This window comes from Saccostrea echinata, unplaced genomic scaffold (assembly GCF_033153115.1).
Source record: "Saccostrea echinata isolate AGI-Se365-2 ecotype Australia unplaced genomic scaffold, CSIRO_AGI_Sech_v1 ptg000020l, whole genome shotgun sequence".
Classification (NCBI taxonomy): domain Eukaryota; kingdom Metazoa; phylum Mollusca; class Bivalvia; order Ostreida; family Ostreidae; genus Saccostrea; species Saccostrea echinata.
This window is the reverse complement of record NW_026889769.1, coordinates 66769-84307: the sequence shown is the minus strand read 5'-3', so window position 1 is coordinate 84307 and position 17539 is coordinate 66769. Positions and strand designations below refer to the sequence as shown.

The following is a 17539-nucleotide window of genomic DNA, read 5'->3' as shown; positions in this document are numbered from 1 at the left end:
TGTAACAACTTAAAAAAATTGTGTTATTACATTTTGCGCTATTACATTATTACATTCTGCGTTGATCTCGCAAATCATCTTGAAATCATTTTTTTTTTTCAAACATGGTTTTTAGTAATTTTTCTGCTCCAGTAAAGTCTTCCTGTTGATAAAAATTTCATAGAAATCGGACCAAAAAATTAGGAGTTGTAGCATTTGTAAAAAATGCACATAAATTTGTATTTTAAATAACCAGAACGTTAGTCATAATAAAAAATGAACCAGATATATTTCTTTTATTTGTCTTCTTGTGTGCCACGTTTTATCGTGATCTCATAAAAAACTTAAGTAGAATGAGCGTTTTGAAATAATTATATAAAAATGTCAGTTCTAGTAACCATGGCAAAGTTTTTCCGAAATCAAAAAACCGCTAAACAGAATTATTATTTTTTAGTTTAATCTAATTGTGTTCTATATTTTTTAATGAAAACGAACCAAACCTTGATAAAGCCTTGCTATATCCATTTTTTAATATATTGTTAGACGTACAATTACAATTGTCATTCAATAATTTTCAATCTGAAGTTGGAAATGCTTAGATGACAAATTATAATTTGTTGTGAAATCATTTTTTTTTCAATTTCAGATTGAAAATTATTTAACGACACTAGGTACCGAACTAGAAACGTTTGTAAAAAAAAATCTGTTTTTGTTGAAGGTCCAACAACATTAACAGTGATGGATAGTTGTGTCAGCTGTCCCAACTCAGATGGAAATTGTAGGGAAATTATACAGACTGCATCTTCAGAAATTCTCCTGACAATCACATCATCATCTCCATATAAAGAGGGCGGTTTCCAGTTTCGCTTCATGTCGGTTGAAAGCAAAAAAAGTAGGCCGAATAAACTTATAGTTTAGTTTAATTTTACTTCCAAATTTGCACAACTAAATTTTAATTCCAGAAAAAAGAATCAATTATATGTAAGGTAAATTTAGTACCTTTGAGGAAAATATGTATATGGATAGGTTAACCTAAAAACACATGTGATATTTTAGTAAATATAATGAAATGCGAGGATGACAAAAAGTACCCATGCTCAAATGTGTAATTAAAGACTACAAACTGTGAGCAGAAAACGGACCTCTGATAACGCCAAAGGTGAGAAAGAAGGTGCTATGGAGCCCTAAGACGACAGACAGCCGGTCACATCCGCCATGTTTTGTCATGATTTGGTATCTTTTTTCGTGATAGAGTAACTTTTTCAACTAAATTTTGTTTTCATTTAGTCGATACCTGTGACTCTACTGAGAAAACACTACCGGCAGAATCTACACCTAAATACATCATATCTCCGGGGTTCCCATCTAATTATCCAAGGTACTCCTAAAAGGATTTCAATAATGGCGAGAGACAAAACGTTCGAACCTAGTTTATTTTATAGTATTTGTTTATTTCAGTAATTTACAATGTTCTTGGATAGTGAAACCTGCTGTAAAGAAGAAGAACATTCGTTTAGTTTTTGAGTTCCGGTCTCAGTATTTAGAAGAAGGTTACGATGGTTGCACTGATTACGTCATGATAGCTGGTGTCGGTCAGTATGTATGCTGTTTTTGACATTTCCACAGACCTGCTTAATGTTAAAACCAAATTAATTTAAAGCATCATTTATACATCATGTATTTTACATTTTATTATAGCTTAAGGATATCCGATCCGCAGCCAGGAAGGATACTCTTAAATTTATTTTATTTAAAAAGTCTCAAAATGAAGCTTGAAATTTAGATCCTTTTGCGCAACAATTTTCATTTTATGCATCTTAATATGATTCAAGGTTCTCTGAAGTCCTAGAAACTGTCTTTTAAAAAGCTGACTGTTGTCCACCATAAAAGAAAGAAAAATGAATTCAGTTTTAGAGAAATCGAATTTCCTTTAATCTGGCATTAGATACCACTGCTTATAAGCATGATATGAAATCAAATGTGATGTCTAGCAATGATAACACAAGCTGTTTACACTATGTATTAAATTACAATTGAAGTAAAAAGAAGAACTAAAATACTGTATAAGCATAAAAAAGATGCAATTTTCTCCAAATGCCTGGATACCTATATTTTTCTTTCAGAAATATATTTGTTGTTCAATTTTCAATTAGAAGATGCATAGCTAGTGTTTTTATTCGCATTTCTTGAAAATATATTTGAGATTTGATAATTTTCTCTATATAATATGACCAACTATAATGATGAAATTTGAAGAAATTCCATGGGTTAATTCATGTTACTGTGTGAAATCAGAGACATTTTTGTGAGCATTTTCAATTACTTAAATTAAAGCGGATTTTCAGAACCTGAGGATCGAACTACCTCAATTTCTATTATAAATTTACATTTTTGCTTAGCTTTTGGCAGTTTTATAGCGTTGTAATTGATAAATGGAAGCTGATTTTTTAAACAGTTTTTCTCTCAATGAATATCTCTTTTCCAGCTTTTTCAATTTAATCTCTCTCTCTCTCTCTCTCTCTCTCTCTCTCTCTCTCTCTATATATATATATATATATATATATATATATACATGTATATATTTGAAAAAGCTGGAAGAGAGATATTCATTGAGAGAAAAACTGTTTGAAAAATCAGCTTCCATTTATCAATTACAAGGCTATAACACTGCGAAAATCTAAGCAAAAATGTAAATTTATAATAGAAATTGAGAAATATATTTGTGTGTGTGTGTACGTGAGGGAGGGAGGGTGTGTGTGTGTGTGTAAAAGCTATTTTTTTAAAAATCGAAGTTTTCTAGTCGATTGGATGAAAACGGATGAAGGGGATAACTCTTTTTACCTTAAAGTTTAGAGATCAAACTATAATTTTAACTTTAAAAAATTAACTTTTTTTTTCATACAATATACTTATTTTGAATTATGTGTCAAACTTTAATTTAATTCTTTAAAAAAAATCACTTTTTTCATACAATATACTTATTTTGAATTATGTGTGATTTAGAATTTTGTAAACAGTCGGTAGAAAACATTTTATGGACTTCCGACAGGATGATTTTAAATGACACCACAACAGAGGTGGAGTTTATAAGTGACATAGGCTTTGAAGGCAGCGGATTTGTTTTGGCCTTTTACATTGAAGGCGAGTTTTCTTTCGAATCACTTGATAATCTCATTTTTAAATTAATATAAACATTTTCATTTTGTTGATCATAAAGTTAGATAAAAACAAATTTGCCCAATCTTTCCTCTCTATTTAAATAAATGTCATTTTATTAACTTGCTTTACAATGGATAATTGAATCCTATTTGGTCGTATTTAGACAAAGTGGAATCTTGCTCCTGTCAACATGGAGGTTCATGCTTGAATTCTACTTGTATTTGTCCACGTGGTTATAAAGGCAGCAGCTGCGAGATTGGTCAGTATCACTTAATATGTTTTTGTTTTGTTTTTTTAATTTGAAAACAGTCTTTTAATAAGTGATAATAAATCAAATCAAAGATTTTTCATTTGATTTATAAATGCCTACACTGCATACAAGTAGGATTCTTCCAGGTGTTATTCATTAACATTAAGAGGTTTCCATGTATACAAATATGGTATAGCTACTGTAATGTCAAGCGAACGTTTATAACATTATGGTGATAATTTATACGAAAACATTTTTGGCGTACATAACTTAAATTTATCTATTTTTTTTCCCTCTCAAAATCGACATTTAACCCTATACTAGCGTTGTCCAATAAAATTGATCACAACGCTTATATATATATATATATATATATATATATATATATATATATATATATATATATATATATATATATATATATATATATATATATATATATATATATATGATGTGCTAAGCTGTAATTTTTCAGGAAATGTTGATTTATTATATTCGAGTGCATTTTAATTTTTCATCGCCATAAAATTTAGACATAAAATCTTGACAAAAATGAGGAGATGCTCACTCCTCCATGGCACCTGGTCCCAGCTATAATGTTTTAGAGGTCCGTCCGTGTTTGCTCTGTTCCTGACTTGTGTTATTTAAATGGACGTTTGAGTTGAATACTGTTCTTTATCTCCATATATTTCATCATACTTGATTTTGCACAGTATATGGTCTATTAATTACGACGTACGACAAAACATCAGAGAATACGCGAGTATTATTTGAAAATAAAAGGATTAAATAGATAAAGGTCGGGTAAAATATGTTATATCTAAGTCACTTTCTTTTTTGTAATATAGAAATGGAAAGTGGTAAACATAAAACAACAAGCATTCTGAGAGTATTGCATTAGCAATACTAGTCCCCTACCGGCAAGTGTAATCTGGTTCCGTTCCCGTTAAGAATTGAAAATGCCATAATTCCGTCAAGAATTAATGAAGCGGGACGAAATGCAAACTTGATCTGTAACTAATCAAGGTAAAGCCACATACCAAAAATCAGCTCAATATCTACAAGCGTTTAGAAGAAAATTGTGGAAAACCCGTAAAAATTGAAAAGACCGTAATTCCGTCAAAAATCAATGAAGCGGAACGAAATGCAAACTTGATCTGTAACTCATCAAGATACACTCGCATACCAAAAATCAGCTCAATATCTGCAAGCGTTTAGGAAAAAAGTGCGGAAAACCAAGTGGGACAGACTGACAGACAGACAGAGGGACAGACAGACGGACAGACAGACAGACAGACAGACGGACGGACAGACGGACAGACAGACTCAGAGGAAACCTATAGTCCCCTCCGGTTTCACCGGTAGGGGACTAAAAATAGCGACGTTTGATGACATTACGGCTCACCATGGAACAGTTAGTTTAATTTCCGATGTTAGATTCAGTATTAACGCTTTTACACATTTAAATGGTAAAAAATGTTTTTATAAAATATGAAAACATCACCAGATCTTTAGTTTAATAGAGGATTCGGCGTTTCTTCAAGCGAAAGCTTTCTCATCGAGTCCCCGGGTAGAACAAAACATACGACGAACAGCTACGTCATGGCAGTAGGGATATTTGCTATGACTAAAGACCGTCGAAAAAAGATCGCCTTTTTATTTCAATGTAATTGGAGTACATACAAATTTTTAGATGATCCCATGTGTCTGCAACATTTGTCCCTTGCTGAAGGAATAAAGGGAAACCCGATCGTGTGCATGTAATGGGAGGTTATCCAACCGTTGCTTTAGGCACATTGACGTTATATTCCTGCGATGTACGATAATACCACACATACTAACATAAAATCCCATATATTGTAGTAATTTGAACTTTTTCCCCCGTAACTGTTTTTTTTCTGTTTTTATATATACCACGGTATACATGTTCATATATTCTTTTTAAGAAGCTTGTATTTAAATAATACATCGACACAAATTTAAAAGAAAGTCGTGATCGGTAATGACGTAAGAAAAAAGATGGTGGTTATCTTTAATATGAAATGCATTATTATGCAATATTTGGGAATATTAAAGCTGTTGAGAATAACGAATGAATTTGTAATTTTTTTCAATTTATTTATTTATTTGTGTTCATTTTTTCTTTTACAGAATCTCTGAAAATACTTTCTTTTAGAAGTAACAATGTATTATTGCGTGAAGGGAAACCTGTGTGGTTTGAATTGGAAACAGTGGATAACAACAGTCCCAGTGTCCAATGGTTTAGAAGCGGAATCGGAATAACCAGTGCTTCTTTAAGATATGTTAGAAATTCCTTTAAAGCACCCAATGGTTCATTTTTCCATATGCTAAACATCTCCCATGTTATGAGACGAGATGAAGGTAAAGTTTCAAAATGTGTATATGTATAAATAAAATAAAAGAAGGTTTTTAAAACAGTAATGTCAATATTACATTTTATGAGTTTTAAGTATTCCACATTTTTACCCTTTTCTCGATTTGTATTGTTTTAATAAAGATTTATGAAAGCGATTATTCTTTGTATTTTCATTGATATGTAGGAAATTGGACAGTTGAAGTATCAAATGGTGTAACTACAGCATATAGAAGTATCCATATAAGAGGTGAGGATATCGTGAATGTTCGTGTTATTATAAGTCATAGATGTTGGCACAATTTAAAAACTTTATTTACATGCCTTTTTAATACTGAAGCTCAAATATGTTGATTATTACAGATTCTCAGGTCCGTTGTAGAGTATATGTTGCACTTCCTCGCCTCTAATATCAAAATAGTAGGGTAGTCAGAATATAAGCCAAATTTTGGATCTAAATCTTCATGATTATCAATTCTCTTTTCATTATTATTTAGTATTCATTCACTAAATTCACTAAATGAAATTCAATGCAGATTTATTTATAATTTAAAGTAATTTTATGATTTGCTGTTCTTTACTAAATTCTGCATTCGTTCTCTTTCGAAAAATGTTTATATGTCAAAAATAACAAAGTATGAAGTTAAATTCTAAACATTCATTTGAAATCTGTGTGTGAGGACTAATCTGTTAAAGTGTATCATACATGTTCAAATCAGATAATAATATCCACTGAATAAATTTACAGATCTAGTGTGCCCCTTTCCTATAGTAATTCCCAGGGGAAAATAAGACACACAATGATGAAGCTTTCCTATTAGTTTGTTTGTTATTTAATGTCCCTCTCCAGAATTTTTCACTCATATGGAGACGCCACCACTTGCCAGTGAAAGGCTGCAAACTTATACCTATACTCGGAAGTCAGGGCCATTGAGCAGTGAGAGATCTTTTGCGTGCCAACACCTACTGCGACACGGGACCACGGTTGATATGGTCTCATCCGAAGGACCGGTCTCCACGTCCCGCAGTGGATTCGAACAGCGACGTAAGGATCAGCTCCTTACCCCGCGACTCCAGAACAGACGCTCTAACCACTGCGCCACGCGGGAGACATTTCCTTTTATTTGATCAGATTCTTAGATTTCATTCACTTTGTCTAGATTTCATACATCATAATTAAAATATTATCTATTGCAAGTATTTTGACGTTGGGCCTTTCTTTTTCGCCAATTTGAATAAATTCTTTTTTGTCAAATTGTATCACATAATCCTTCGACGGTGTGAATATTTTTGAAATCTCAAGAACTACAAGATTTGTTTTCTTCATTAAGGTTAAGATGCAAAATTAAAACATTTAACTTGATATTCGTATTTACATTTAGTTCTCCCTAGACTTTTGCTGCAGATGACACCCCAATATGATTTTTCAACTCAAAGTGGAGAAAGTTTAAATCTTCAATGTACAGTCATTAATCCAGAATCTCTATCTAATTCAACGAGCGGAAGTTTAATTTGGCAAAAAGATGGGAATAATATCGCAAGAGGTTTGTAAAAAAAAAGCTAAGACGAAATAAAGCGTATAACAGTAATCATTAGCATTTTCTCTTGGTCATTAAGTAATTCACCTTTATTGAAGACAAAAATTGTTCATGTAATACGCATAATGAAATGATTTTTGTAGACTCGAAGTTTAATATAAGTACAACTAACATATCCACGACACTTCGGAAGACATCAGCAGGATATGGTGATTCTGGAAGTTATTTGTGCTCACATTCTTCTTATCCTGATCCAACAAATGTTTCTGTTAATATCATAGTAACAAAACCAGGTGGGTCAATAGTTTGTTGTTAGCTTCAAATGTTTATGGATAATTATCGGAAATACGTTGCTTCTTTGTCATAGAACATTATTCTCTTATTAAATTGTTTCTCTTATACATGTCCCTGAATAATTACATACTTAAATTCCAAAGAACAAATTCGATGTCCAAACACAGTATTGGAAGGAATAACATGGAATGCAACAATCGCAGGAACAACTAAAAGAGAATCCTGTCCAAAAAATAAAAAAGGTATAGGTTCATACTTCGAAAGTAAATATTTTACATATATTTAATGCTTTAAGGGGAAAAAGGAAAATGATAATGGTATTGACTTTATTATTTGTTTGAATTTTTTCTGCTGAGAATATTTTTATGAGACACAGTGACGAGGAAGAAGGAAAAATGGAAAAAGGAGACTTTTTGTCTAGCAAATGCAAATTATGTCAATTCAGGGAAGTTTTTGGCTTCATTTAGTTCTAGATCTCAGAAGCTAAAGAATGTACTTTTTTTACTGTTACTGTCTGATCCAATACTTTCTCCAGATTATACGCTCGTGTAGTAAACGTTGAAATGTTAAAATGAAATCAAATCCAAGAAAGTGAATCTCAGTAAAGAAAGATTTTGACAAAGTCTGCGAAAAAATTCCAGTCGGGGCATATAATTTACCTTTTGCGTACGCTGATTAATGTTTTTATGACTTTCACGATATAAATACAAATCACGTGACGCTGACTTTGACAATTCAATTATGCGGCTGATACAACCCTTGCTTTGTAGTCTCTATTTGATTTACAGTGCATTTGAGCAGGTCAAAGCTTTGCTTTACTCATTTTAGAATTTAATTAATTGATGATTAATTTATAATCTTTTCGATTGAGGAAAAAAATTTCAGAAACGATAATTCTCGCTCACTGTGTCTCTTAAAGTAACTTGATTTGATAATACAGAAATGTTACATTGAGTTCAAGAAAGAAAACACACACGCATATTCATACACAAATAAGAAAATTCACGATTTCAATGCTTCAGGAACTGCAACTAGATTTTGTAACACTCGAGGTGAATGGGAAATCCCTAGTCTGATCAACTGTACTGACGAAGGTTTTGTGAACGCTTCAAAAGAGGTACGTCATTGTGTTTAATATAAATAGAAGAAAATGTGAATCATTTAAGAGCCCTCTATACACTGCACACTAAAGTATTCTGATTTTGTGGTATTATTATGCAGAAAGCGTAATCTGCCCTTTGATCTAGAATAAAATTAATTGACATGTTCAGTTTATTTCTTAATTTATTATGAAAAAGCATCCATAGCCTTTTAATAAGTCAAGAGGAAGGAATAGATTGAACACTTCATTTGCAGGTATTATACCCACTTTAGTAAACAAGTGATTGTCTTTGAACATTTTTCCTGGGGTAAATGCGTAGTACCCTATGTTGAACATGCAGTAGAGAAGCTCATCGTCTAAACTTTTAAACGCTATAATTTTCTCATTTTTTGTCCAAAAAATATTTTCCTTTAGTGTATAGAGGGTCCTTAAGCTTAAGACTTATATCTTTATTATTTCGAGAGATCCTTAGTCATGTTAGTACTAATCCAAAAACTAAAACATTTGGTAAGTGTGGGCATATTTCAATTATTATTATTGGCAATACTTTGCTGAACAGATCTATAACATAGACAAGGATTCTCAAACAGACTTCACTTTGATTATTTTTGTTCACATTTTGAAAATCACGTGTCAAGGAATAGAAATGCTAGTGCCATCGGGGATTTCTAATTATTAGACTGGTATTTCCTGTCTCTATCGAACGAAATATCAGGCAGGCAGGCCAGTATATCTAATTACAAGCTTATCTTTTAAAAAGATTGGTGAGCTAGCGCTGTAGCATAATAAAATACAGAAGAAGATATCTGAACCATATGTTAAATTTGCTGGATCGATTAATTATTAATAGGAAGGCAGATTGGTGCACTGGGGGTTGAGTTTTTTTTTTTGGGGGGGGGGGGGGGTGATGGACACAATTCAGAATGGTGAATCTAAGAGTGTGCTTCACGTCGGCAATGGCATAACTCCTAACTGTGCTTTAAGCATTCTGTATTTTACTGTAATTTCAATTTCGAGGTGAAAAATAAAAGGTCAGTAGAACCAATGAGCACCTTCGGGCCTTTCCGGCAAGCTCGGAAAACATATCCGATGTTGCCGCGGTTTTCCGAGCTTGCCGGAAAGATCCATGAAGGTAGATTAGAAAAGCTATGTATTCATTACAGCTTTAGAAATAACAGTCTTGGTTTTATAAGACCCGAGATACTGTTACTTTTTGTTCTTTTACGTGCAGGTTAGACAACAAAACACGAAACTTCAGATCATATGTATTTTCAGTTGATAAACACTAAACTGACATGTCTTTCCGACATACTCTGAAAAAGATTGTTGTGGTTGTTGTTGTTGTTGTTTCCGAGCTTGCCGGAATTATCCACTAAAGTGGTAAAACTGTAAGGAAAGCTAGATGTCTAGAATCTTGGCATTATATGGCCAATTTTTTTCTTGTACTTTTATGTGTAGGTTAGACAATAAATTAAAAAAAAATATTCAGAATCCGGATCCAGACTGGTATTGACTCTCTCTAACCTACGAAAAGGCCAGTGTAAATTCGGATCATTTCTATTTTTGTATGACAAAATGAAATTGTTATCGTACAGTCTATCTACAGTCTATCTACAATAGTTTTCCCAGAATCCCCGACCGTGAAATCGAGCATGCGTATTTCAGAAATATAGACTAACGTAGTTGCTAGCGCTCGAGAGCGCTAGCAATTACATAAATTTCGGATCGAAATGTACTTTCTAATAACATAATGGGGGGGGGGGGGGTTGCTTCAATAACAATAGATGTGATTCACTTGCGTAAATTATATGATTCAAACCAATCCAATTTCTTTTCGGATCAGGTGGTTAATTTAGCGTAAACTCGGATCGACCGGTACTTTCTAATACTAAATTAGGGAAATTTTTCTTTGATGTGTTTAAACTTGCAATTATTGTTCCCATAATGTTTTCCAAATTGTGTCATTCGCTGTCTAAAAATATGATAGCAAATGTAGCATTTATGGAAAATAATAAATGTTGCATCTTCGTTTGGTCAATCTATAGGTAAATCAACTTCACAGAAAATCTTATCGACCTCGAAATTCGTGCTAGGTCGATATGCCTTTCTATGATCGATATGTCTATGGATCGACTTCATGAAACGGCTAAATATGTGATTATATGATGTTATATCTAACTGAAAGTTTAATAACTACGGCTTGATTATTTTTTTCATTTGAGAACAAAACTAGACGCATCTAAAAAGATTGATGATCTTTATTATTAACATTTAACACCCCCCCCCCCCCCAAGTGATATGGAATAAGCTGCTTTTGAAGAAAGAAAGTAATATATTATTTGGAATTTCCTTCATCAGCTGGACGTTTTGATAGAAGACGGAGTTAATAACTCAGAGCAAATAAAGAAAACTATAGACAACACTTTAGTGAAAATGAAGAACCTGACATCACAGAGTAATGCACTGAGTGCCGGTGATATTAGTTCCTCCCTTGACATCATAGAAAAGATAGTCAACGTCACAAATATGACAAGTGCAAAAATTAAAAAAGAGGTAAATCAAACAATTTCATCTTAATTTTTTTTTCATTTGATACTATGTACAGGAAGTGCTCAAAATATTAAAATTTATAATTGACCATAAAGTGCTCCTGATATTTAAAAATACGAAACTAATTATAAAAATGGAGAGAAAAAATCATGTACCTTAAGTTTGTGAGGACTTTTAACATTTTAGGTGTTTTTTGAGGTCGTTGACAATGTTTTATCTACCAGTAATACTGAATCATGGACAACTGTGCAAGACAAGGTACTGGATTAAGCAAGGGTGTCTAAATTATAAAAAAAAAATTGTTTTGCGTTCCCATTAGCTGAGTTTATTTCTCTTTTAACGAAATATTATAATACTATCTACTGTGCATGCATTTCATTAATTCTGGCGTTCGAATACTGATTTCCGTACTATATCTAGACAGAGAAGGATGCCACTTTGTTATTGAAAAATATGGACAGACTTAGTGAAGTCATCCTGAGAAGTGACAACATAACAACATCAACATTCACTGGCAAAAATTTTGGTAAGGTGTGCTTATGCAAATGCTTGCATAAACATTTTCAATAGCATAATAAAGTAAATTTCAGCGAAAAATACACGTATATTTATTTAAATGTCGTATACTTTGTTTGAAGAGGTGACAGTTGATCAAACAAATCTAGATGAGAATGGGATAATTTTTCCGGAAAGATCGTCAAACAATACCAACGAACCTGTCGATGAAATCGCTACGTTTCTTCAATTACCAATGCAGGCAAATAAATCAGAGAAAGGTAATCACAGCAGGTTATTAACTGTCTGTTGGTGACAATGGTTAGTCAAATTATTCATTTACTGATTACAGTGGCGCCTCGTTTATCCGGACGTCTCTGTCCCCAACGAATTCGTCCGGATAAATGAATCGTCCGGATAATTGAATCACATCTCAAAAAACGCTCTTTATGCATGTATATATGCACATTCCTGTTTAAAATGTGACAGCAAAGGAAAAAAAAAACTTTTAAATTATATTTTGGTTTATTGTTTTAAACGCAGTAATTGATTAAAGAAAAAAATATATTAAAATGTAATTTACGCAATAAAAAAATGGATGGGCAATTTTATGCTGAGACCTCCTTTTTTAATTCACCTTCTCTTTGGCATGTGACTTCATGGGGTGAACAAATTTTGATCTACTTTTGTTTTATTTCGCCATATTTTATATTTATTGAAGCTCATATGATATGACAGAACTGTTCAGCATCATCACTGAAAATGTTCAAATATAAACTAACCCCGTATATTCCCCGTATATTCATTACACAGGGTTACTATAAAATAACTGAACACTGCAAGCTAACTCAAACGAAGTATTAAAAACATTCGTAATCACAAGCCATCTTTATGATTATCAATATTATTTTTTCTACAGAAGCTAAGTTTGAATTCCCATCATTAAAATACCTTGAAAAACGTAATCAACATCTGTACGTAACGCCAGTTTTATATATCTTTTCTAAAGTAATGGACGTTTGTAAATGGTACTAAATTAAATAGATATATTTCTTCAATTATGTACCTTTGTAAACTGTCGTGTGGGAAAAAAGCGTTTCAAATACATAAACGTTTTTAGAAATAGATTCGTATTTTAAACTAACGCAATCGACATGATAAAGAGCATTACGAAATCGCTCGTTATTTATTGTTCATTTTATTTACAACTCTCCAAAATTCTCCTGAATTTACCGATGCATATACGGTTAGCAATATGATTTTGAACGGATTATTATTTAATTAATGCACAGTATAAGCTAAATTCTTTGCTTCATACTAAAGATAAACGTGTGATTGAATTGGGGTAAACACGCTAATTATAGACGCTATTGTTTGTAGGTCACAGGTACATGTAACCGCCTTCAAACTGACTGCATGGCCAATGTTTTTACAACAATTAACGCGAATGCAAGATAAGTGTGAAAAAGTCGTTTCTTGAAAAATTACCATCCGGATAAACGAGTCATTTTTCAATGAAATATTACGTTTTGTAGTAGAAATTGACCGTCCGGATACGGAACGCGAATTTCCGGATTAATGAGACAAAATAACGTGGAAAAAATCGGTTCCCAAAAAATATCGTCCGGATGGTGAAGCGTCCGGATAAATGGCGTCCGGATAAACGCGGCACCACTGTATATCAACACACTGATTGAATAATATTTTTTATTTGCTTTCTTCCAGCTGTTGCTTATGTTGCTGTGATATATAGAACTATTTCAGAGATTTTACGCACGCATTCAGAAGCAGAAAGGTAAATAAAAATCAACAAAGTATATTATTGTTATTTTTATATTATTTATTACTTTTGTAGCTTCATTTCGCAAGTAAACCATTGGGGTTTTTTTAGCTCACCTGAGCTATAAGTTCAAGTGGGATTTTTCTGATTACCTGCCTTCCGTAGTCCGTCCAGTGTCAAGTTGTCTGTCTTAAAAAAACTTTTTATTTTTAAAACAAATCCCATCTCCAGAACAGCAAGGCCTTTAAAGTCAAATTAATGATGAAACATTCCAAGTATCGTTTCAAGGTTTCAAGATCTGTTTAATTATAAATCACTGGAGTTAAGATGTGGCAACAATATGGGATCAAGCATTTTTAATGGATTAAAGAGGGAATTCTTTTTAAAAAAATCTTCTTCAGAATAGCAGAGTCAATGTGACTCAGATGAGCATTGCGGGCCTTAGGCCTCTTCTTTGCAATTGACAGGATAGAGATCTGATACTCTGTACATGTACAGAAAGTTATATCTCATCAGCTGGTAAACAGTCATGACATATGGAGACGTAGTTTAGTCACTCAAATGAGGTTTATTTCCTATTAAAAATGACTCTCTAATGCTTTCTCGTTTGTTTATATATTTCAGAGATGATGAATTGAAAACAAATACAAAAGATGAGAGAGCGAGGAAAAAAGAGATTGTGAATTCTGAAATTTTGTCACTTACCACGCAGACAGATTTGGGATTTCTCTTTCCTCCTCTAAATCTTACTTTTCAACATCTCGACAAGGTAAGTCAAACACGGGCCGCTTTTAGTTCAATAGAAAAAGTTAAATAAAATGTATACTGAGAATGTCTTAATACATTCCTAGAAGTAAACATTTATATGGTGTAGTTTTGCAACTTTAATCTGTGTTTATTTACACTGATAGTGGTTATTATTTAACGCAAATGAGTAAATCAAGCAGATTATTTTGTTAAATAACTGTTTTGTTCCCAGAACAAAAGCGGTGAATTTCAAGCTTCCTGTGTATCATGGAATTTTACTCTAAAGTAAGTAAGTCTTTTTTCTGTGTTACACACCTAAGAATACTGCAGGTAATATATATTTTGTACTCTTTAATGAGTTTTAAAACCAACAATCCTGATTCTATTTTACTTAAAAGATACATTGATGATAATTAAAATATATTCACGACTCGGCGTAAAACAACAATAATCAATCAATCAATCATAAAATATATTCAAGAGGTTTGGTTCAACGTTTCGAAAAGATTTCCCCTCTTTTTTTCAAAATTTAGAATTTTAAAACTAAAAATTGTAACAAAAAAAATTTCATTTAATTCTGAAATTCACGAGATTCTCTCAATTATAGATCGATTGAGCAAAGAAATTCCATAACTATCAATATAATATTTCTATCGATAGATGACTTCAATTTTCGAATGGAGTTGTACTTAGCGGTATATCTAAAGCCACATTGTTTTAAGTGTTTCCAATGAAATAGCAGGTTACATGTAAGATAACGAACAGTAATTGATCTAAAAAAAAATGTCAATGCAAAAAATTGTGAACGGGTCATAAAACAGGGACCCCTGGAAATACTAGAGGTGGGATCAAGTGCCTAGGGGGAGCTAGCAACCCCTGTTGACCGGTCGCAACTGTCGTGATTCCAATGTATTGATTTGATCAGTTAGACGGAATAATACGTAGTCATATTTAGTATAACAATAAAGGCCTAACAAGTGATATGAAATATGTTAGTCAAAAAATGATCCGATAAGTTGTATTTGCTAGCAAGGTCATTACTAACTGACAATAGAATTAACGAAATGCTGATTTTAAACGAGGTTGTTGAAATCAATGTAACATCAATATATTTGTCAGTGGCATATGATGGGACATAGTCTTCAACAAGCGTCCTGTATAATCACAAGCTTGTTCAGTTATGAGAACTATGCATTTTAATCTTTTTTAAAGCTATTCCAAACACTACCGTCTTATGCTAAAATCTTTTGAAAAACCATATTTGTGAAATGTTGATTCAAATCTCTTTATGTATTTAAGATATATATTTTATGGCTTCAGAAAGTGGTCAGAAAAAGGCTGCAAAGTAAATTCAACCAATGACATGAGGACAGTGTGCCAGTGTAACCATCTGACCAACTTTGCTATTTTGATGAGACCTTATACATCTGTAAGAAAGAAAATATTCAATTTTAAATATAAGTTTATAACCTGCATGAAAAAAAATATATAAATTGAGAGACATTTCAATGAATTATATCTTTTGTGGACAAAATTGCAATTGGATGGTTTCTAACATATGATCCTTCCTAACTTTCGTTATTCTAGGGAGCTGATATGCTCTCATTTAGGATTTCAAAATAGGATTTTTTGCTGCAATAAAACAACAAAAATAAAACGAAAGACAAAACAAACAGATGCAGCATGCTTGTTTGCTTATACTTTGCTCTGAAACCGAGAGAATCTAAATTATACAAGATTGTTTGAGTACAAGAGTCGTTTAATGCCATATAACACAAATAGGAGTTTTCACTTCTGTTATAGGAGAAGGAAGACAAAGCATCACTGAAGACTTTATCTTTCGTGGGTGTTATCATCTCTATTGCTTTTACAGTGATAACGTTCATAATTTACATCGTGACATGGAAGTATGCGCTTCTGAAAGTATTCCAAATTAATTGAATTATTTGAAATCAAAAAACTTACATGTACAAAAAATCTTATGAATAGAATAATTATTTTTTAGACACATAAAGAATGATCAAAACATCATGTTGCTAAATCTCTGTGGATCTTTGATTTTATCTTATGTTGTATTTATCTCAGCTGTGGAAGAAACAAACAGTGAGGTAAATTATGAATTTTTGTTTTGTCGTTCATAAGTCAATATACAGCATTGTACATTCGACTTTTATAGGAAAAATACATGGATTGTACTCAGTATCTAAAACTAATATTTTTTTATAATATCAACATCAATGTAAATGAATGTCCTTATATTTAATTTTGTGTATATTTTTAGGGATTGTGTATTGCAATTACTGCCATCATCCATTATCTTTTCCTTGTGACGTTTTTCTGTATGATGGGGATGGGTGTCTACTATTTCATGAGTATAACCGTGACCTATTATGCATTGTATATGGCGAACAATTTCAAGTCAAAATCCAGAGTGCACTGGTTTCTTTTTGGAGGATGGGGTAAGTAATGACTAAACATTTAACTAATTATCAAATGGTTTGACTGAATCCTAACTGCTAAATGAATATGGGTCACAAAAGCACATACAATGTACTTCTATGATATTTATATTTTTTATCAATTGAAGGTAAAATGCACTTGAGCTTAAAAAAATCTGAGTAAAACATTCTTGGTAGCCTAATCAGAAATGCTCATGAATACAACCTCTCATTTCAGGTATTCCATTAATCATTGTAGCTTCAACATTAGGAGCATTCTGGGGAAATAAATACCACGTTAAAAACTAGTATGTTGTATTAAAAATCATTAGTCACCAAAGAGAGTCATGTTTTTCATTATAAAATTACTCTTTCATTACAATGCTAGTATAAATAAACATAACTTTGTTTATTTCAGTACAACCTAATTCTTTCATGATAAACTTTGGTAATATAAATTATCATTTTAAACAAAAAGCATTGTATCTTTTACATTTTAAGCAATCAAATAGAGTTGAACTTTGTTAATTGCGTTATGATCATAAAAGTACTTTAGAAAGATGGCAGTACTAAAATTTATACTACTTCAGTATAAGTTATACACAGAATGGAAGTTATATGTTGAAAATTGATGGCAGAAATATGCACGTGAATGCAGATGTATTTTTTTCCTAGCTGTTGGCTCTCCATGGAAAGTGGTTCTCTTTATCTGTTTATTGTCCCAGTTTGCGTCATTGCTGTGGTATGTAAAAAACATTTTGACAATTCTCCGACAATGATGTTACATACATGTATTTAAGAAATAAACAAGTGAACGTTATTCAGTGAATAGC

The 17539-nt window shown here is 32.2% G+C and overlaps 1 protein-coding gene across 1 annotated transcript in view; it reads left to right on the top strand.

Annotated features, from left to right (window-relative positions):
• Positions 1 to 17539, top strand: part of LOC133189872 (adhesion G protein-coupled receptor L2-like) — a 77028-nt gene that overhangs the window by 53036 nt on the left and 6453 nt on the right. Inside the window, exons 7-26 of the mRNA XM_061325269.1 lie at positions 3302 to 3397; positions 5540 to 5770; positions 5950 to 6012; positions 7145 to 7306; positions 7444 to 7593; positions 7738 to 7836; positions 8617 to 8711; positions 11055 to 11249; positions 11433 to 11504; positions 11667 to 11772; positions 11885 to 12022; positions 13467 to 13536; positions 14146 to 14290; positions 14501 to 14553; positions 15589 to 15697; positions 16072 to 16175; positions 16274 to 16376; positions 16550 to 16727; positions 16945 to 17014; positions 17382 to 17448. Coding sequence (XP_061181253.1) covers positions 3302 to 3397; positions 5540 to 5770; positions 5950 to 6012; positions 7145 to 7306; positions 7444 to 7593; positions 7738 to 7836; positions 8617 to 8711; positions 11055 to 11249; positions 11433 to 11504; positions 11667 to 11772; positions 11885 to 12022; positions 13467 to 13536; positions 14146 to 14290; positions 14501 to 14553; positions 15589 to 15697; positions 16072 to 16175; positions 16274 to 16376; positions 16550 to 16727; positions 16945 to 17014; positions 17382 to 17448 — 2306 coding nt within the window. The remainder of the gene's footprint in view (positions 1 to 3301; positions 3398 to 5539; positions 5771 to 5949; positions 6013 to 7144; positions 7307 to 7443; positions 7594 to 7737; positions 7837 to 8616; positions 8712 to 11054; positions 11250 to 11432; positions 11505 to 11666; positions 11773 to 11884; positions 12023 to 13466; positions 13537 to 14145; positions 14291 to 14500; positions 14554 to 15588; positions 15698 to 16071; positions 16176 to 16273; positions 16377 to 16549; positions 16728 to 16944; positions 17015 to 17381; positions 17449 to 17539) is intronic.